Here is a 22947-nt window from a genome sequence, read left to right as displayed (position 1 = left end):
TCAGCAAATCAGGTTCAGCAATAACGTAGATGACTATACGAGTAATATATTGAAGGAAAAATGTATGAAAAATAAAATAAGGGTGACTTTATATACACAGTGTTTAGTCCATTTAAATGGAACGTCTTATACGGTTCCAGACGTCAGAAACATAGAGTTGTATAAAACATCTCACCTCACACAGATCCTAACTGTCACTCAGCAGCAATATTTTAGATTCATTTTAGTAGAAATATGATCCAGTGTGCTGATGGCTGTTTGCTCTCTGGGGCTTTATTTCAGCAGTAAATCAGCTTTATGTTGTTATAGTGATGAGGAGCTCTACTGCCCGGGGAAGAGACAGTCTGCTTCACTGCTTTATTCTACACTTTACACACTTTCACTCCTGTGTGTGTGATGTTTAGTTTAAATGTTGAGTTTAGTTGTAGTTTCTCTTTGTTCCTGGGTGATGAGTGAGTGCACAGAGCTCCAGTAGGTGGCGCTGTGAGCGTCTAGATGTCCCACATTCCCAGAACTAGAAGAAGACGTGCTGCAGTGTTGCTGATTGATGAGCTGAGCTCTCCGACTCTACTAATCATCTTTCCATTCAGATATTTCTCCCAGGGTTTTACCTCCACACTTCCATCTGCTCAAGCTCAAGGTAAGTTCAACTCAACAAGCTAACCATCCTAAATGGCTTTCTACTTCCTATGCTAGTGCACTACACAGGCTAGAAAATAGTGATAGTGCTGTTTACACACTCTGTAGTGCACTAGATATCCAATCAGCTAGTGCCCTTCAACCCTCAAGCCCAATTGATTAATAAATAAATATAAATCTTATAATAGTTTGCAATAAAACAGATGACAGTGCTATGTAAAATATCAGTTCAGACATTCTCAGGCTGGTGTTTAGTAAAGTATGTCCTCTGTGATAGACCTGGCACGATTATTACTTTTGATGGACGATATATTGTCCCAGAAATAATTGCAACAAACGATATTATTGTCATTTTAAGATCATCTTTTGCCACTGATATAATGATAATATAATAGCATAATAATGCAAATTCACCCTTTCAGTGAGCAATGAACTTTTAATACTTAAGAATATTCAGATAAAATAAAACCATACAACCAAAACAATAAATAAAATGAGCTCCGTTATCAAAAATTGCAGTAAATATTAAGCATTAGGTTGAGGAGTATAGAGAGTCATTGATTCTTTAACAGGAGATATACAGTACTGCTAATGCAATAAAACAGTTGGGACCTTTAACGAAAAGTGCAAAGTAACAATATATTAGCTATAAGTTAGATATAATTAACAACAAGTAGAACAAAGTAACATGTAATATAAATTCAACTTCACTTGTGCATTTGCGACATTTTGTGCAAAATCAACTTTATTACGTTATATTACTTTTATGTTGTGAATATATCTTATCTTGCGTGTCATTTTTTCAACAATAACTTTTAATTAAAATTGCTGCTTGTGCTTTCTACAACTTAAATTCAGATTTTGTGTTCAAATGTGCATTTTCATCTAAAATTCGACGAATGTTCGAAGTTTGAATGTTAATTTGACAGCCCTAGATCAGACGAGAGGACAGAAGCAGCACAAATAGCTAAAATGTTGGTGAAATTCGTTCTTATGTAAACAAACATAGCTATAACAGCTATAAATGAACAATATGAGTGTATGTTATATATGATATTGTGGTGTGTGTGAATATAAATTGTAAGGTTTGATTGAACTGGATATCTCAATAGAGACTGGCAGCAGGGGAGCACTGGACTTCTGAAAGTCCACCTCCATCTCCTTGGTCTTGAAACTGTTCAGCTGGAGATGCAGCAGGTGATGAAGTGAGCGATCAAACCCCTGTAATTCTCCACTTGTCCCCATTCAGGCACCTGACAATGGCAGTGTTAAAGACAGAGGTGTATAGTGTGAACAGTCCCCTGAGATGCTCCAGTGCTGCTCACCATCATTTCAGAGACACAGGCTTTTAACCTGACACACTGTGGTCCAGGTATCAGGTAGGTGTCCACTTCAGTCTCTATCAGCTTGTCCTTCAGCAGGGGGGTGAGCTGGTGTTGAAGGTGCTGGAAAACAAAAACACATGATTCTCACAGCAACCGCAGCTTATCCAGGTGAGAGTAGGTACAGTGGAGCATGTAGGTGGATGATGGAGTCTTCTGCTCCAACCAGCTCCTGGGAAGCAAATTGCAGGGGGTTGGGTGCATGACGGACCTGGGGTCTCAGAAGATGGAGGACCAGTAACTCGAAGGTCTTCATGACTTGAAGACGTCAGAGCCACTGATCTAAAGTCATTCAGTTCACTGGGACAAGTTTTCTTAGGGATCGGTACAAGACACAATGTTTTCCATAGTACTGAGACCTTCCCCATCTCAGCCTCTGCTGAAATATCAGTGCTCTGGCATGTATTTATATACAGTCAGGTCCATAAGTATTTGGACAGTGACACAATTTTGGTAATTGTGCCTCTGTACATCACACAATGGATTTGAAATGAAGAATCAAGATATGATTGAATTGTAGACTTTCAGCTTTAATTCAAGGGGTTTAATAAAAATATTGCATTAACCCTTTAGGGGCTTATAGCTATATTTTTTTAGAGTCATAGATTATAATTCAACATAATTATAAATATAAAGACCTGGCAAAGCATCTCGAAGGAGGAAACTCAGCATTTGGTGATGTCCATGGGTTCCAGACTTCAGAAAGTCATTGACTGCAAAGGATTTGCATCCGATTATTAAAAATAATCCAAATATTTATAATTGTTAGTTGGTCCAATTACTTATTTTTAATTACTTTAAATTCACCTTATGAAATTAAGCAATATGGTTTATTTGTTATAAAATATTGAACCATTGATATGTTTGCCTTTTTCTGATCCAGGTATGAGTTATCCTGTCTTCTCCTGCTTTCCTCTTTCCTACATATCATAAGTTTATCTCCGCAAGAACATCAACAGATCCAACTAGGATGAAGTCAGACGAGATTAAATGTGAGACTCTGGAGCCCACAGAGAGCCCTAGTAGTCATCCAAGCTCATCTTTCCAAACTAACGCCTCTCACAGACGAACGCAAAAAGAAGATAACCACTGCTCGCAGTGTGGAAAGAGTTTCACTCACATGAGTACTCTCAGAGAACACCAGCGCATGCACACAGGAGAGAAGCCGTATCAGTGCTCACACTGTGGGAAAAGTTTCAGTCAGAGGAGCACTCTGATAAAACATCAGCGCATTCACACGGGAGAGAAGCCGTATCAGTGCTCACAGTGTGGGACGAGTTTCAATCAAAAGAGTCACCTCAAAAAACACCAGCGCATTCACACAGGAGAGAAGCTGTATCAGTGCTCGCAGTGTGAGAAGAGTTTTATAGAGAGCGGTAATCTCATAAAACACCTCCGAATTCACACCGGAGAGAAGCCGTATCACTGCTCACAGTGCGGGAAGAATTTTACTAGACTAAGCAATCTCCAGCGACACCAGCGCATTCACAAAGGAGAGAAGCCGTATCCGTGTTCGCAGTGTGAGAAGAGCTTTATTGAGAAGAGTAAGCTCATAAAACACCAGCGCATTCACACCGGAGAGAAGCCGTATCACTGCTTAAACTGTGGGAAGAGTTTTACAGAAAGGAGGACGCTCCAGCAACACCTGCTCATTCACACAGGAGATAAACCGTATCAGTGTTTAGAGTGTGGGAAGAGTTTTAGAGAAAAGACTGCTCTCCGAGTTCACCAACACATCCACACAGGGCAGAAGCCTTATTACTGTCCTCAGTGTGGGAAGGGTTTTACTACACACAGAAGCTTCCAGCAACATGAGCGCATTCACACGGGAGAGAAGCCGTATCAGTGCTCGCAGTGTGGGAAGAGTTTTAATAACCAGAGTAATCTCCGAGAACACAAGCGCATTCACACTGGAGAGAAGCCGTATCACTGCTCGCAGTGTGGGAAGAGCTTTATTAGACGAAGTAATCTGCAGCGACACAAACACATTCCCACGGCTGAGATCGAGGACATGCTGCAGTTCTCATCAGAAAGTGTGGGAATTAACTAATTAGGGTTATCCTAAATCCTTACTTTGGGTCAAACTGCTGAACCACTTGATAGATTCTGGTGCAGAATTTTGTATATTCCAAATATATTGTTATATACTTGATGGGCAGTGGGATTTTTATCACTATGAAACTGTGAACTTTTAGACTGAAATGGAACCGTCTGAAAAGTTCACTAATTAAACGAGCAGATGGTTTTAGTATTTTATTATTAACAAAAGACAAAGCAGGATATATTAATATAGGATATATCGATACTGAGACGTTATCAAGATTCTGTCAATTATTAAATCGTTGGAATTCTAAGATAGAATAGACAAATTATTGGTGAATATTTATTACAATTTTGCATATCCATGAACTAAAATAATTTGTATATTATGTTAATAATAATTTAAAAAAATAACGATTTGACCTGACCCGATATGTGAATATTGGTTAGGAAGAAGAGGGTTCCTTCACCTTGCCAATAATACTAATGAAATTAAACAACTGTCATAACACTGTAATAGGTTTTATAAGAGCAAAAGTAAAGGGATGTCTGGGATTTTGCCCAAATGTCTGATAAACGTAAAATGTTATTTTTGCAGAAACTTCAGCCTAACAGCCTAAAAGCACTCCTTTTACCCTAACACGCAGTCTAAATACTGCCTTCGTGAGGAAAACACACAGCTTTATTTATGGCTTTTTTTTTCACCACTGCTGGATAATTAAGTTTTCTCATTTCCAAATTGATTAGAAGTGAATTCACACTTTTGGCCTCTGAGCTGTAAGAAGTTTTGAGAAGTTCTTAAATCCAAATGAGTCCGAATGAGCGATGAGTTGTGCATGAAAGAAATTATTCAACAAATCAGTTCCAGCAAGAAGAGTTTGTGTGATGTATAGATACAAAGTAGAACGCATTGAAGAAAAATGCGTAATAAAATGAATAATACGTTAAAATACCTCACATTCTTTCAGCTACTGTACGTTTTAACAATAATACCTCCTTCTGGCACTTGGTGAGACGTGGGCTTTATTGTCTGGTCTTTTTGTTTGTTTTTGAAACTTCCCTCCTTGATTCTATAAAATTACATCTTTTTAGATCTGCATCAAGCACTGTCAGTGATATTTCATTTTATTTTTCACTCTTTGATGCTCAATTTAATACAGTGATTATACGTAAATGCATGAACTAACTGTTACACGTTGTGTATGATCAGCACTTTCCTATTCTTGGCAATATTTTAGAGGTGGACACAAGAGGTTCTAACAATGTTCTAACAAGATTCTTATCTGTAATAATAATAATAATAATAATAATAATAATTAATAATGTTTTATTTGTATAGCACCTTTCATATATAAAATGCAGTGCTTCACATGTCAAAAAATAAAAAGAAGAAAAAACAAGAAACAAATCAAGAATAATAAAAATCAACAAAGAAAGTAAAAGTGTAAAATTAGGATACAATAATAATGATAATGATAATAATAATAAAATACAAAATATATTAATCAAACGATAATAAAGATATGTCTTCAAATGTTTTTTTAAAAATGTGAATATTTGACAATTGTCTAATTCCAGATTTTTGGGGACTAAAAGCTGCTTCACCTCCAACTTTCACATATTCCACACGTCTTTACTGCAGATATCACCACATATGATTGCCACAGTTTTTTTGAAAAACTTTTATAAACACCTCCGAGCAGTGTAAATCAGCATTGCTATAACACGACTAATCACACAATCACACAAAAATCACACAAAACAAGCCTATACACACTCTATATCTACAAACACAGAAGTGAAAGCAGTGTTGCAGCATGTGACCATCTTCTGAAATAAAGTGAATACTCAATGTGACGTGTATTTTAAAGGACAGATATCAATCAACAATCTTCCACTCTTTCCACTGTTTTGACACCATTGAGCCAATTAGCTAATATTTCAAAATAAACCATTTCGCAGGCAAATGATTCTCCTGTACTTTTTTTGCACATGTCCTGAATTGAGCATGTGGCTGACAATCATGAATCTCTCAAGAGAAACAGGCGTACAACTTTTATTTATTTATTTTTTTTTAAGATGAATAACATTTTTCAAGGTGTTGGATATTTCAGACTTAGTGAAGGGTGACTCGATCAGTTAAGCGTTGTGAGACTGAATCAGATTTAATGTGTGTTATGAAGTCAGTGGCAGGTTTATGAAAAGATACAGACGTGTGGTTTTGAGCGAGTGAATTAGCAGACTGCTAGCAGGCTGGGCTTGACAAGAAGATAGGACCATGTACAGTTTTATGATGTTCTGGTATAAAAATGATATTACTGAAGTGCACTGACTGCTACTAGTTTAACCACCATGCAAAGAAGCTTCTTTATTAGCTAGGATTATTTAACCTACAAGCATAGTTATGTATTCTCATGCCTTTTTTGTTGGAAGATACCAACCTTGCACCTCAATAAAAAAAAAAAAATGAAAGATGATTTCCAAACAAGCAAAGTAAATGGAGGACCATTAGTGGAGTTATTTCATTAAGCTAAAACATATGTTCTTCAGGATGGTGTTCATCACAGGGATATCTGTTTACTGCTAAAAAATAAAACTGCTAATCAGAATGCTCACTCACCATCAACTGGTCAAAGTGTAAAACTGTAAAATAGGTGAATATTAATGGACACAAATAAATGAAGAATGTGTAAAGAAATTTCATTGGCTGTGCAGTTACATCACACACAAACCTAGCCTGACTTAATATTGTTATTATTTGTGTATTTGTGTGAGCTTTGCTTGTTGTTATGCGCTGAATTAATGAAGCTGTTTTTCTGTATCAGTTTCCTGCTCTGTTGTAGGAGAAGCAAACCGTGGCAGCACCAGTAGAGAAAGACAGGCACTTCAGACTGTTGACAGGTGAGAGGTCACGTAAACGCAATGTTGAGGTTGTGTGTTCTCACGTATAAAGAGCTGAGGAATGGATGCTTTGACATTTTTAGGATGTTGATGAGTGTGTGTCTCAACAGGGCGACTGTTCTCTTTGTTGAACTGGGTGATGAGTGAGTGCACGATGCTCCTGTAGGTGGTGGTGTGAGCGTCTAGGTGGCAGTCTGCCACACATTCACAGAAACAGAAGAAGACTCTACTCATCATCTGAGGTTTTACCTCCACACTTTCATCTGATCTGTTGTGGGTGTATTTGAGGTTTTTAACTGCAGTTCTGCTGTAAAGCTCAAGGTAAGTTCAACTCAAAAAGCTAACAATCCTAAATAGCTTTCTACTTCCTATGCTAGTGCACTACACAGGCTAGAAAACAGGGTTAGTGCTGTTTACACACTCTGTAGTTCAAATCCCAGCACTAAACTGCTCATTTGTTGTCTCAGCTGTAAGTCACTTTGCATAAAAAACATCAGCTAAAATGTCTAAATGAATAAATGGACTTTTACTGTCCCATCTCAGTGTCCAGCCTATATACACTGAGTCTGAATTTCTACTGACGATAGGGATCATTTTCTCTAAAACCAATGAAAAATTATTCTTACAAACTAACTGCATGCATTCATGACTGCTTTTTGATAATCCTGTGAGCTGAACACCAGTGAAAGGTGTTAGTCTGATTGGAGGACGTTTCGGTTGGTGAATGGACCCCACACCAGACCTCCATACAAACAGCAGCTTCTGTTACTGAGTCGAGTAATTTGAGCCAGATTCAAATTAACAAGGTGTGCCTCCGCAGGCAGTTTGAGTTTCCAGAGAAATATTTATTCTTCTATAGCTATTACAGAAGTGGGACAATTCTAAAACACATTTTTACCTCTTAAAGAGCAACATGAGTGAAAAATGTACTGAACAGTACAGCCAAATCAAAACTAATGGATGCCACAGATTTCCAAAACATTCTATTGAAAAAGGCACTTATGTTAAAAATAAATAAATAAATACACTCACTGAAGTGTACACTGATCAGCCATAACATTAAAACCACCTGCCTAATACTGTGTACGTCCCCCTTGTGCCGCTAAAACAGCTCTGACCCGTCGAGACCTGGACTCCGCAAGACCTCTGAAGGTGTGAACTGTTTCAGCAGTTTCTGAAAAACTCAAACCAGCCCATCTGACACCAACAACCATGCCACGGTTAAAGTCACAGAGATCACACTTTTTCTTCACTCTGATGTTTGATGTGAACATTAACTGAAGCGCTGGACCTGTATCTGCATGATTTTATGCATTGTGCTGCTGCCACATGATTGGCTGATTGGATAACTGCATGAATGAGCAGGAGTACAGGTGTTCCTAATAAAGTGGACAGGGTGTAAAAAACTGTTTTTAAAAAACACTTATAATGAAATTTTATTTATACAGTGCTTTTAACAATGGACAAATTAAAAAATTTATTTTATCCCTAATGAGCAAGCCAGAGGTGACGTTGCCAAGGAAAGGGGGTGGGGAAGGTGGCAACAGCATCCAAACATCCCAGTTTCCCAAAACACTCTTTGCCCATGAGCCCTCCAGATCTGTGCCTTTACCCAAGAGAAAAACTTAACAAAAGGCTTGACTAAACAAATATGTTTTCAGCCTAGACTTAAACACTGAGACTGTGTCTGAGCCCCGAACACTAAGTAGAAGGCTGTTCCATAACTGTGGGGCTTTGTAAGAGAAAGCTCTACCCCCTGCTGCAGCCTTCACTATTCAAGGTACCAACAAATAGCCTGCACCTGTTGAACAAAGCAAGCTTGGTGTATCATAAGAGACTGAACGTTCGCTCAGGTACTGCGGTGCGAGACCATTCAGTGCTTTATAGGTCAGTAGTAGTATTTTATAATCAATGCGAAATTCTACTGGGCACCAGTGCAGTGAGGATAAGACAGGGGTGATGTGTTCACATCTGCTGGTTCTCTGACTCCTGCATTCTGGACTAACAAGAGCTTGTTTATGCTCCTACTGGAACATCTAGACAGCAAGGCATTACAATAATCCAACCTAGAGGTAACAAAAGCATGAACTAATTTTTCTGTACCATGTAGTGACACTATATTTTCTTAGCTTAGCAATATTTCTTAGATGAAAGAAAGCTATCATAGTAATATTATCTACATGAGCTTCAAATGAGAGACTGGAGTCATGGAGTAATAACACCTAGGTCTTTTACTGCTGCACATGATGAAACTGAAAGGCCATCCAGAGTTACTGTGTAAATATAAAGGACCACAAGTACATATGTAATTAGCATTTTAGTGTACAAAGCTGTAGCTATCTACACCTAGGAGGAACTCTCTGGAGGTTGTGGTTAAACAGAAATTAACATTTCTCCATTTGGCTGAGTTTTGAGTTAAGAATGAAATCCACATGCCTTTTTCGAGTTGGATATGTTATTGGAGCAACATTCCTTTTAACAAAACATTATGAGCTGATGTCATGTCACGGCCGAAATTCCCTACAGAACGCAAAAGTCAGGTTCCAGACAGGAAAGCTGTTATGTAGCTCTCAAATTCAGCTTACAAGATTCAGCAATGTGTGTTTTTTTTTTTTTTTGGAAATATCGAACCATTGATATGTTTGCTTTTTTCCTGATTCAGGTATGAGTGCTGTCCTGTTGTGTATCTCCACAAGAATATCAAGAGAGCCAACTGGGATGAAATCGGATGAAATTAAATGTGAGGATGTCGAACCAACAGAGAGCTCCAGTCGTCACCAAAGCTCATCTAATATTTCCCACATGAACACCTCTCAGAAACCAGCGCAACGAGAAATTCACCACTGCTCAGTGTGTGGAAAGAGTTTCAGTAAAAAGAGCTATCTCAGACAACACCAGCGGATTCACACAGGAAAGAAACCGTATCACTGCTCGCAGTGCAGGAAGAATTTTACTAGCCAGAGTCATCTCCAGCGACACCAGCGCATTCACTCAGGAGAAAGGCCGTATCAGTGTACGCAGTGCAAGAAGAGGTTTATTGAAAGTGGCATTCTCATAAAACATCAGAGAATTCACACAGGAGAGAAGCCCTATCACTGCTCAGAATGTGGGAAGAGTTTTACACAATGGAGTACTCTCCATAAACACCAGCGCATTCACACTGGAGAGAAACCATATCACTGCTTAGAGTGTGGAAAGAGTTTTAATCGAGAGGACAATCTCCATTTACACCAACGCATTCACAATGGAGAGAAGCCATATTACTGCTCACAGTGCGAGAAGAGCTTTACTAGCCAGAGTCATTTCCGAAAACATCAGCGCATTCACACAGGAGAGAAGCCGTATCAGTGCTCACAGTGTGAGAAGAGTTTTATTGAGAGCGGTAATCTCATAAAGCACCAGAGAATTCACACAGGAGAGAAGCCGTATCAGTGCTCGCACTGTGGGAAGAGTTTTACACAGAAGGGTAATCTCCAACAACACCAGCGCATTCACACTGGAGAGAAGCCGTATCACTGCTCACAGTGCGGGAGGAGCTTTAGTACAAACAGAAATTTTCAGCGACACAAGCACACTGACACACATGAGAATGAGGACATGCTGCACTTCTTTTGAGAACGTGGGTTTTTTATATAATCATAAAGATAATATAAAGATATCCTAAAGATTTTATCTATTCTTAAATTTTGAAGATTGCAGAATGGTTAAATAATTGTTGAATAATTGTTACACTTTTGAACAACCATGAACCAAAATAAATAGGATACTTTTTAAATTAAGAAGTCAGGATTTGGCCAGATATGTTTTACCAACAAGACCACGTCAAGAAGATCAATAATATTAACCAATTGTTGTGATTGTTTTTAGAAAATAAAAATGAAAAAAGGGTGTCTGGGATTTTACCCAAAATCTGTTCAGCAAATTAGGTCCAGGAAGAACAATATTTATCACGTATAGATAAAAAATGCAGAATAAAATGAATAATATTTGAAAATAACTAACACTCTTCCGTCTATCTTATATACATATATATGTATGATGTACTACTGTAATAAAACAAGCATAACTTTCATTTCAATCATGTAGATGTTTGTAATTTAATCATTTTCAACATGTCACAAATGATCAAATGGTCATTTGGGAAAGACTTAAACTACAGTAAGTGGAGAGAGGTGAAGAGATATAATGGACGCGTGAAACACCACACAACTCTGATTAAATGATGCACTGATGAATTTTATGTGCAATTTGTTTTTATGAACCGTCTTAAGAAACAGGAGAATAAGGCAGACTGGGAAAAGCAGAATGTTGTACTTAGAATTTTACTCATTGAACTTATAATTTTAATTCTGAGTTAGATTATTATTATTTTTATCTCTTGTGATATGGTGCTGCTGCAAGAAATAAATTATAAAATACTTACCTTTCAGTGGTGAATTTCTACTGTGATTATTATTTAATTTTTTCCCAGTGAATTTTGGAAAACTTTGGTTATGAATTTGACAAATGTGGTAGATTTTCTACTCCCTGTTATTGTTACTGCATTAAAAAAGAAGAATTGTATATTCGATACATGACAAGAAAGTTAAGCTACCGGATGAAAAAACTCTGAATGAGATTGAAACTAGGTAAGGACATTTAATTTATAAATAAATGATTGATTTGTTCATTTCTTCAGTAGTCAGAGTTAGATTTGATCTGCATGTGGAGCAGCAGTGGCTTACATTCAGCACATCAGTCTGATGCAGTGTAGTTTCTCTTTGTTCCTGGGTGATGAGTGAGTGCACAGAGCTCCAGTAGGTGGCGCTGTGAGCGTCTAGATGTCCCACATTCCCAGAACTAGAAGAAGACGTGCTGCAGTGTTGCTGATTGATGAGCTGAGCTCTCCGACTCTACTAATCATCTTTCCATTCAGATATTTCTCCCAGGGTTTTACCTCCACACTTCCATCTGCTCAAGCTCAAGGTAAGTTCATTATTAAAGTGACATTGCTTAGGAGGTTTGTATTCACTTATAGACTGAAATCTTGATCTTTTCTACCTGTTCTGCTCATGTCCAGAGGATTGGGCCATTACACTGTTTTTATACTTCCTTACCAGACATACAGATAATTTAATAATAATAATTTAGCTAATTTAATAAAATATGTCTCTTTTTTTGGTCATGTCTGAGTTTAAGTAAAAATAATATTCAGATACTGCATTAGAAATTAGTCAGTGCCTGTGGGCGTGGCTTATCTAATTAACACACTTAATTGTATCTGGCACTAATTGTGCAATATTAGCAAATAGCCTCATAATGTGCTGTTTCAGCAGGCTAGTGGTGGTGGAAGGCTCTCAAATCCTCCATCTTTTTGTCATGAAAATTACAAAGTCGACATTGTTTGAACTGCTGTATATGCAGCTTGTACTGTTTCAACTGGCAGAAGCATGAGAATTACCTGAATACCTGTGTGTGTGTGTGTGTGTGTGTGTGTGTGTGTGTGTGTGTGTGTGTGGTCCCATAATGAGTTAGTCTTTCCTGTTGTTCTTCTCGCCTTGTACACCTCAGTCAGCATGTTGAAGCTTGTTCCTATAGGGTAGACCCTAGGCCAGAGTACGGAGAGACTCTTTACCAATGGGTGGCCCTGAAACTGCCTTTTCGCTCAAATAGTAGATTTATATCCTGATCTGGAGTCAAACATGACTTAAGCCCCGTAGCCTAAACAGCTCAACAGTTACCAGAAGCACAGAAACGTTCAGGACGTACAGAAAAGCACAGAGACGTTCTAGGTGAATTAACAACTTGGTGGCAGACATGGCTAAGCCAGTCATTTGGGAGTTGAGATTGTACAACTCAGATGCTCATGTCCTTCATCTAAGCCCTCCTTGTGCTCAATGACTAGTCATACTCTCTGTTCCTCATCAGGGGAGCATGGGGATACTGTGCATACAGCCATGTCCAGAAGGTTGCTCTAGGCTGATACTGACCTTGCAGTTGAGATCAACTCTATCTGAAAATGGGGCTGAGTTGGCTTGGAGCCAGCTTGGAGGAACCACTGACTAGCTGTAAAGTAGTTGTGGCAGCCACTCCTGAAATTGCATTGGCTTGAGTAGAATTATCTCCTATGTCCTGAACTGTGACACAATTTCAAGCTAACTGTGTTGAGATGGGCACTGACCAAGTACTGAATGCAGAATGGGTGTTTCATCACCATTCATGGTCTGTAGATGGGCTGGATGCTCAGGGCCTACTGTACCATGCCTTATCATGGGCATTATTTAGAGGTGTACTGCTCCAGAAAGTCTGCATTGCTCTTACCTGAGCATCACTGTGCACTTTCTCCATGACCTCCAGTGTCCCACCTTCCAGAGCTGTGAGTGCAGCGGTCATCTCTGAATACCTTTATGGTTGTTCCTAAGGTGAGTCCTGTTTTTTCTGACATTGTGGCGTATGTTATCCATGTGATTTCTCAGACAATCAGACAGGCACTGCTCCTGGTGATTACAAGAGGTCATGAATCTGGTTCCTCTCAAGGTTTCTGTGTACTGTAGGAGTTCTCTAGAGGTTGTGGGGCAAGGACTAGGGTTAGGATTAAGAGTTGTATATGTTACTGGAACAACATTCCTTTGACCCTGTTGGCTGATGTTGTGCCACTTCTGGAAATTCCTTCCTGAAAACACTAGTCAGTTTCCATACAGGAAAGCAGTGTGGTTTATAGATTAAGCAATGTGCTTTATTTGTTAGAAATATTGAAACATTGACCATTTTACCTTTTTTTTCTGATGCAGATGTGAGTGGTATCCGGTCTTCCCTTTCTGTCTTCTTTCTTACAAATTTATCTCTGCAAGAATATCCAGAGACCCAACTAGAATGAAGTCAGACGAGATTAAATGTGAGAATCAGGAATCCACAGAGAGCTCCAGTAATCACCAAAGGACATCTGGTACTTTTCTCACCAGCACCTCTCAACTGTGCAAAAAGAAAATTCACCACTGCTCACACTGTGGGAAGAGTTTTAGTCAAAAGAGTACTCTCAGACAACACCAGCGGATTCACACAGGAGAGAATCCCTATCGCTGCTCACTGTGTAGGAAGGATTTTTCCAGCCAGAGTAGTCTCCAGCGACACCGGCACATCCACTCCGGAGAGAAGCCGTATCAGTGTTCTCAGTGTGGGAAGAGTTTTATTGAGAGTGGTGATCTCATAAAACACCAGCGCATTCACACCGGAGAGAAGCCGTATCGCTGCTCGCACTGTGGGAAGAGTTTTACACAAAGAAGTAACCTCCAAAAACACCTGCGCATTCACACAGGAGATAAACCGTATCACTGCTCAGAGTGTGGAAAGAGTTTTACTCAAGGAACTGACCTCAGAGTACACCAACGCATTCACACAGGGGAGAAGCCGTATCACTGCGCGCAGTGCGGTAACCGCTTTATTAGCCAGAGCTGTCTCCTGCAGCACCAGCGCATTCACACGGGAGAGAAGCCGTATCAGTGCTCGCAGTGTGAGAAGAGGTTCAGTGAGAGACGTAATCTCATACAACACCTGCGAATTCACAAAGGAGAGAAACCGTATCAGTGTTCACACTGTGGGATGAGTTTTAATAGACAGAGCAATCTCCAGCAGCACACACGCATCCACACAGGAGAGAAGCCGTATCAGTGTTTAGAGTGTGGGAAGAGTTTCAATCGAGAGGACGCTCTGCAAGAACACCAACACGTCCACACAGGACAGAAACCCTATTACTGTTCAGCGTGTGGGAAGAGCTTTACTCGGCATAGCAGTCTCCAGCAACACCAGCGCGTTCACACTGGAGAGAAACCGTATCGCTGCTCACAGTGTGACGAGAGCTTTACTACACACAGAAACTTTATGCGACACAAGCACATTCACACAGCTCTAAAAGAAGACATGCTGCAGTTCTTCTCAGAAAGTGTGGGAATTGACTAGGTCTGTTCTAAATGCTTATTTTGGATTAAATTTGCTCTTTGAACCACTTTCTGTTGGAGAGTTTTGTATATTCCTTGTTGTTTACTAGACGGGATGGTTGAGGTTTCACTTGCACCTATGAACTAACTTTCATACAGACTGAGAAGTAACAGTTTACTATTCCAAAGCATGTAGAAGTTCACTCAATGAAGGAGCAGATGTCTTTACCATTTAATTATTTATGCATGCGTATACTGAGAATATGAGACACTACAATTATTTTATATTTATTGTCAAATTTTTTGGAATTCTGAGACTGAATGATTAAATATTTGGTGCAGTATGTGGAGTTTGTTCATTTAATTTTTAAGCTAAAAGGCAGTTAAGATACTGTGTGTATGTTCATTGCCATTCTGAGGAGAGCACATAACTTTTTCACCACTGCTGGATATTTCATTCCTCTCAGTTCAAGATTGATTAGGTGATATACACTCCTGGCCTCTTGGCTGTAAGCAGTAATGTAAGAAATACTGAGAAGTTCTATAAATTCAGAGTCCAAAGTTTTCCATATTAGAAGTTATTCAACAAATCAAGTCCAGCAGGAACATTCTTCATCTTGGCAATAATCTGGAAATGTTCCAACAAGATTCTCATCAACAGTTTGATAACTTCAACAGAACAGACTTCATGTGAAAACTATAATGAATTTACTGGTTACACAACTGCACTATTTGTCCATGTAGTACACAGTTACAGAAGGGAATGATTTATAATCGCACTATCCGGAGTCACCCAGATGAGGATGGGTTCCCTTCTGAGTCTGGTTCCTCTCAAGGTTTCTTCATTTCGTCTCAGGGTGTTTTTCCTCACCACCGTCACCTCTGACTTTCTCATTAGGGATAAATTTAAAAATGTATATCCTGAATTTATACATTTCTGAAAAACTGCTTTGTGACAAAGACCATTGTTAAAGGTGCTATAAAAATAAAACTGAAATGAAAAGTGCAGGACATAATAGTAAAAAGCATCTAGGCTGAGACTGCTCAAGCTTTTTTAAAGTAGAATAGACCCTTTTCACGCCTGCAGGTTCTGTGCAATGGATGTTATCATACTAAGGAAAGTTGGACATCATACAAGTTGAAAGTTCTCAGTGGTTAAGACGTTGGACTGTTGATCGGAAGGTCATAAGTTCAAACCCCAGCACCACAAAGATGCCACTGCTGGGCCCTTGAGCAAAGCCCTTAAGCCTCAACTACTCAGTTGAGATGAATGTAAGTTGCTCTGGATAAGGGCATAAGTGTAAATGTCTTCCTACAAAGTGCAGACAGAGAGCAGTATACAGCACATACACAAGAGCATGACGGTGGACAATAAAAATGTGTAAATGGTGATTAGGGTTGAAGTGGGAAGGCATCTAGTGTATATAACATCCAAAATCAAGCTGAAGCTTTAATAACACGACTCTGTATTTAATCTCATAGTGGATTAAATGAGACATTATGTAGAACTGGTTAACATCCAGCAGGACGTGGACATCCTGTGACCAGGATTCATCAGCAGGAACAGGAGCACAGCTCCAGTAGGTGGCGCTGTGAGCGTCTAACTGTCACAGATGCACAGAAACAGAAGAAGACGTGCTGCTGCTTTGCTGACTGATGAGCTGATCAGCTGTAATCATCTTTCCATTAAAATATTTCTGACAGGGTTTTACCTCCACACTTCCATCTGATCTGTAGTGGGTGGATTTGAGGTTTTTAACTGCAGTTCTGCTGTAAAGATCACGGTGAGTTCATCTCGGCTAATTATTGATTAATTGGCTAATTACTTAATTGATGCTAATCATAATGAAGGTTCCTGTCATGTACATTTTACAGTACATGTAAGTTTGTTGTCATCAGCTAAGCCTAATCTGAAGTACCGTGGGTTCATCTAGCCAGTGATGTGAAGTGAAGTGATGTGAAGTGATGTGAAGTGAAGTGATGTGAAGTGAAGTGATGTGAAGTGATGTGATGTGAAGTGAAGTGATGTGAAGTGATGTGATGTGATGTAATGTGAAGTGATGTGATGTGAAGTGATGTGATGTGATGTGATGTGATGTGAAGTGATGTGATGTGATGTGAAGTGATGTGATGTGATGTGAAGTGATGTGAAGTGATGTGAAGTGAAGTGATGTGATGTGAAGTGATGTGATGTGAAGTGATGTGATGTGAAGTGAAGTGATGTGATGTGAAGTGAAGTGAAGTGATGTGAAGTGATGTGAAGTGAAGTGAAGTGATGTGATGTGAAGTGATGTGAAGTGAAGTGATGTGATGTGAAGTGATGTGAAGTGATGTGATGTGAAGTGAAGTGATGTGATGTGATGTGAAGTGATGTGATGTGATGTGATGTGATGTGATGTGATGTGAAGTGATGTGATGTGATGTGATGTGAAGTGATGTGAAGTGAAGTGATGTGATGTGAAGTGATGTGAAGTGAAGTGATGTGATGTAATGTGAAGTGATGTGATGTGAAGTGAAGTGATGTGATGTGATGTGATGTGAAGTGATGTGAAGTGATGTAATGTGAAGTGATGTGATGTGAAGTGATGTGATGTGAAGTGATGTGAAGTGATGTAATGTGAAGTGATGTGATGTGATGTGATGTAATGTGAAGTGAAGTGAAGTGATGTGATGTGAAGTGATGTGAAGTAAAGTGAAGTGATGTAATGTGAAGTGATGTGATGTGAAGTGATGTAATGTGATGTGATGTAATGTGATGTGATGTGAAGTGATGTGATGTGATGTGATGTGAAGTGATGTGATGTGAAGTGATGTGATGTGAAGTGATATGAAGTGAAGTGATGTAATGTGAAGTGATGTGAAGTGATGTGAAGTGAAGTGAAGTGAAGTGATGTGAAGTGATGTGATGTGATGTAATGTGAAGTGATGTGATGTGAAGTGAAGTGAAGTGATGTGATGTGATGTGATGTAATGTGAAGTGATGTGATGTGAAGTGAAGTGATGTGATGTGATGTGAAGTGATGTGATGTGTCCAGAAGAACAGAACAGTACAGTTTAGTTAGGATTTGTCTCAGTTCAGTTTTACTGGAGTTACAGTTACATCAGTTCCAGTGTTGCCAAAGCACTTTCTACACACAGCAATAAAATGAGAAAAATAGAGCAAAATCAGTTACATGGAAACAAATAATGGCTAATAAATCATTAATCAGGGCTCTGTGTGTGTGTGTGTGTGTGTGTGTGTGTGTGTGTGTGTGGTTACAGGCTGAGACACACTGTACCACCAGAGTACTGATATCTACCAGGATGAGTCGGGGGTCAGCGTGGGACCGGGTCAGCGCCGTACTCGGGTACTACCTTTCCTCCAAAACGCAAACTGGTGGCGTCCCAAGCAGAATTAGATGGTGCTACGTCTCTGGCATACGTTCACTAAGCAAGTTGGGTTGACATTAATGTCCATGTTGTGTATCCAGTATTCACAGTCACCCTGCCTACGTGCTGAAGGAAGAATGGGTGTCTCCTGAAAAACTGAATGCCACTTAGGAAATTTCCCTCCAGAACATACCCGTCGTTTTCCAGACAGGAACGCTGATGTGTTTCAGTTCATAAAATTAAGCAGTGTGGTTTATTTGTTAAAAATATTGAACCATTGCCCATTTTTTGCCTTTTTCTGATGCAGATATGAGTGGTGCCCTGTCTTCTCCAGTTGTCCTCTTTTCTTCTTTAATATCCTTCTGTGAGAACATCAACAGATCCAACTAGGATGAAGACAGAAGAGATTAAATGTGAGAATCTGGAACCAACAGAGAGCTCCAGTAGTCACCAAAGTTCATCTGGTGCTTTCCACACTAACACTTCTTACAGAAAAAACGAAACTCACTACTGCTCACAGTGTGGGAAGAGTTTCAGTCAAAAGTCTCATCTCACACAACACCAGCGGATCCACACAGGAGAGAAGCCGTATCTCTGCTCACAGTGTGGGAAGAGTTTCAATCAGAACAGTAGTCTCAAAGAGCACCAGCGCATTCACACGGGAGAGAAACCGTATCACTGCTCTCAGTGTGAGAAGAACTTTACAAGCCAGAGTAATCTCCAGAGACACCAGCGCGTTCACTCAGGAGAAAGGCCGTATCAGTGTTCGCAGTGTGGGATGAGTTTTACACAGAGTAATGCTCTCCAAAAACACCTGCGCATTCACACAGGAGATAAACCATTTCACTGTTTAGACTGTGGCAAGCGTTTTAATCGAGAGGACACTCTCCAGCATCACCTGCGCAGTCACACTGGAGAGAAGCCGTATCACTGCGCACGGTGTGGGAAGAGCTTTACTAAGAAAAGCAGTCTCCGCGTACACCAGCGCATTCACACAGGGGAAAAGCCGTATTACTGTTTACAGTGTGAGAAGAGCTTTAGTAACCAGAGCAGTCTCCGACAACACCGACGCATTCACACTGGAGAGAAGCCCTATTACTGTACAGAGTGCGGAAAGCATTTTACTAGCCAGAGTAATCTCCTGCGACACCAGCGCATTCACACAGGACAAAAACCGTACCGCTGCTCAAAGTGTGTGAAGAGTTTCAGTCAAAACGGTAATCTTAAAAAACACCAGAGTGTTCACTGAGGAGAAGGTTTTAATGACCAGAATCATTTTCAGAAACACAAACACAAGCTCTGACGCAGCGTGAGAGTTGTGTGAGTAGTTCTATTCCAGATGCTTGTTTTGGGTCACATGCGTTGTTTAAACCTGTTTATACTGTATGCGTCATTATACAGTGTGGAAAGTAACAATATGTACTACTTCAAGTTCAATAATTAAAGTAGCAGATGTTTTTAGTATCTGCGCATGCCCAGGTTGGATAAAAAAAAGTCAGGATTTGACCAAAAGCTCCTCTGAAATGCCAACAAGATCGATGTAATTAAACCTGAGCGACCTCGTAGGTTAGAAAGGTGCTATATAAATGGAACTTCTTGTTGTTCTTCTTCTTCTTGAACTATTTATTTGTTTAGATTGATTTTAATATTTAAGTAAGAAATGTAACTATCTTTCATCTGCTGGATATTTCAGAGCGCTCGGTTTGGGATTGATTAGTTAATTAGCCCATGTCCAATCTAGACTCCACACTCATATCAGAGGTTATTCAATAAATCAGGTCCAGCAAGAACAGCCTGTGTGATGTGTGATAGATAAAACATAAAATACATTAAAATGAATCCTTGAAAACACCTAACACTTTTATCTATTTATCTGTTTGTTTGTTTGTAGCCTTTCTCCAGCTTGCTAGAAGGGGCCTTGCAAGTATTTTTATATACACTCCCCTCCAAAAGTATTGGAACAGCAAGGCCAATTCTTTAGTTTTTGCTACACACTGAAGACATTTGGGTTTGAGATCAAAACATGAATGTGAGATGATAGATCAGAATTTCACTTTCATTTCCTGATATTTACATCTAAATATGTTAAACAGCTTAGAACATGGCACTTCAGGTGAGCAAAAGTATTGGAACAGATAATCTTAACGTAAATAACACATAATATTTGGTTGCATATCCTTTGCTTCAATAACTGCATCAAGCAAAAAGATGCTGTTCTTGCTGTTCCAATACTTATGGAGGGGACTGTATCTATTGAACATCACTGACATCATCTTCGGGAGCTCATGCAGACATGAACTGTAAGATATCACAATTACGAGTGCAGTGAATGAACTGGAAACAGTTAGTTGTAAATACAGTGAAGAAATGTTTGTGCAAGTATCCCATTTCACTCTCTTGACTCCTGCCCATGGGTGACTGTGAAATCATCTGGATTTGAACTCATGATCTCCCAGAGATAGTGTGAAAACTGTATTATTGTGCCACTCAGAAGCCTGGCTAAAAATATTATTATCAGTAGTGCATGATGTAATTAGTAATTGGCTTGACAGGAATGGCCCAGTTTAAGAATAATTTAGATTGATCACATATTGTACCCAGATTTGACATATTCAGCACTTAGATGCACTCTACTGAAATGACAGGTTACAGAAATAATCAAATAATAAAATGTTTAAATGACTATTTGGGAATACTAAAAGGCAGCTAAATTAGTACTGCTGATCCTTCTAAACATTCACTTAAGCAGACGTGACGTGCACATGACATGGCATCACGTTTATTTTAAATCAGTATTGTTTGTGAATTATCAAACTTTCACATGTTCCACACCACATGCAATTACCAGACATTTTTTTCCTTCATATTTTAATATACAACTTCAGTCAGTGTGAATAGACATTGCTGTTGCACAACTAATCAAACTAATCTCCTATAATACTGAAAATTCCACTACAGTTCAACCAGTTTAGCCTCTTCCTGTGTCCACACTCTTTTACTCTTTTCACTCTTTTGAATGTACTGAAACTTATTTCTGAAGATCTGATCTGCTTTGTAACAGCTCCTGTTATGAATATTAAGAAAAAATGTAAAATCAGTGTATTACAGTGAAAGATGTCATATGATGTCACTGATGTCATGCCACTTCTGATAATTCCCTCCATAACGCATAAGTCATTTGTTTTAGTCAGGTTCAGACTCTATGTCTGGTAGAGTTTACCTGGCTGCTAGTTAAGCTGAAATATGTAATGTTCTGTAAAATATTCTGTTTCCCAGGTTGGTAAGCACAGTTTACCTTTTACAACCACCGGCATTTTTCTGAAGGATTGGAGTCGAATGATTATGCTTCAAACTATTTTCTTAAGAATGCAGTATGTAATAATGACTAGCAAACATGTTTAATTTATTGAAACATCCTCTCTGACTATGTGGAGCTTTAGGATTTGTTTTTTTTTAATATGTTTTTTACTTTTTAAATTATTATATGCTGTACTGTGAAGGTGCTCACTGCTGATGAGTGAGTGCACAGAGCTCCAGTAGGTGGCGCTGTGAGCGTCTAGATGTCCCACATTCCCAGAACTAGAAGAAGACGTGCTGCAGTGTTGCTGATTGATGAGCTGAGCTCTCCGACTCTACTAATCATCTTTCCATTCAGATATTTCTCCCAGGGTTTTACCTCCACACTTCCATCTGCTCAAGCTCAAGGTAAGTTCAACTCAACAAGCTAACAATCCTAAATGGCTTTCTACTTCCTATGCTAGTGCACTACACAGGCTAGAAAATAGTGATAGTGCTGTTTACACACTCTGTAGTGCACTAGATATCCAATCAGCTCTCATTTGGGACTCAGCCCTAGTCAAAGCTTACAGTGATTGGTTTGTTAATTATTAAATTGATCCTAATTGAAATATAATTGAATAAATGGTTTATTTCAGTTAAACTTTGCAGTACACTGTACTTTGGATAACAGGTGCTGTTACACTTTGATATTTAATAATAATGTAATAATGATTAAATAGCTAAGTGTCTTTAGATCACTAACATTGTTCTCTTTAACTAAACCTGAACACTTGCTGAATTTCTTTATTCTGGTCAGTTTTGGTTATCTGAGGCGTAAAACTGAAAACTACTCTGTGGGGGGAAAAAGGTTGGTTTGGTTACGAGCTTTACTTTTTCCTTATATTGATCTTTTCTACCTTTAGTGCTTGTAATCAGGATGAGATTGAGCTTTAAAGGTGCATTTTCCTGACAGTTCCTTTTCTCTGGAGCTATTACCAGGTTTTAAAAGATGTGTTTTACATTTTAAAGAGTAATTCTAGCAAATTTAATAGCTTATGGTATAAACAGTGTTCAAAAACTGGATTATTTCTATGTTATAAATGGAGGATGGTGGCTGTAGGGCAATAAAACAGGGCAGAACATTCTTTAAATAAATTAAGAACGCCCTGCTGAGCTCAGGAAAACCAAAAGGCCTGAAAGACCACGGAAAAGAACTGGAGGATGACAAGAACTCTCTCCCACGTGAAGAAAAACCTCTGCAACAACAGCTGGCCAGATGAAGAACACCCTCCAGGAGGTAGACATATCTGTGTCAAAGTCAACAATCAAGAGAAGACTTCACCAGAGTAAACACAAAGGATTACCACTAGATGTAAACCACTGGTAAGCCTCAGAAACAGGAAGACCAGGTAAAAGCAGCAGGA

At 39.2% G+C, this 22947-nt stretch overlaps 2 protein-coding genes across 2 annotated transcripts in view; both read left to right on the top strand.

Annotated features, from left to right (window-relative positions):
- Nucleotides 1-43: 43 nt before the first annotated feature.
- On the top strand, nucleotides 44-20100 carry LOC113545843 (zinc finger protein 850-like). The gene is made up of 8 exons (XM_053232132.1): nucleotides 44-640; nucleotides 1889-2018; nucleotides 2905-4066; nucleotides 6905-6962; nucleotides 8074-8114; nucleotides 9625-10570; nucleotides 13733-14895; nucleotides 18604-20100. Exons 3-8 carry the CDS (start codon nucleotides 2992-2994, stop codon nucleotides 19491-19493), a joined length of 4173 nt encoding a protein of 1390 aa, XP_053088107.1. The 5' UTR covers nucleotides 44-640; nucleotides 1889-2018; nucleotides 2905-2991; the 3' UTR covers nucleotides 19494-20100.
- Nucleotides 20101-20221: 121 nt separating this feature from the next.
- LOC117595947 (zinc finger protein 239-like) overlaps nucleotides 20222-22947 on the top strand; it is a 31902-nt gene continuing 29176 nt past the window's right edge. Inside the window, exon 1 of the mRNA XM_053231985.1 lies at nucleotides 20222-21949. Coding sequence (XP_053087960.1) covers nucleotides 21805-21949 — 145 coding nt within the window. The 5' untranslated portion in view covers nucleotides 20222-21804. The remainder of the gene's footprint in view (nucleotides 21950-22947) is intronic.

The sequence above is a fragment of the Pangasianodon hypophthalmus genome, chromosome 2 (genome assembly GCF_027358585.1).
Source record: "Pangasianodon hypophthalmus isolate fPanHyp1 chromosome 2, fPanHyp1.pri, whole genome shotgun sequence".
Classification (NCBI taxonomy): domain Eukaryota; kingdom Metazoa; phylum Chordata; class Actinopteri; order Siluriformes; family Pangasiidae; genus Pangasianodon; species Pangasianodon hypophthalmus.
Note: the sequence above shows the minus strand (reverse complement) of the source record. Positions and strands in the feature narration are given on the sequence as shown.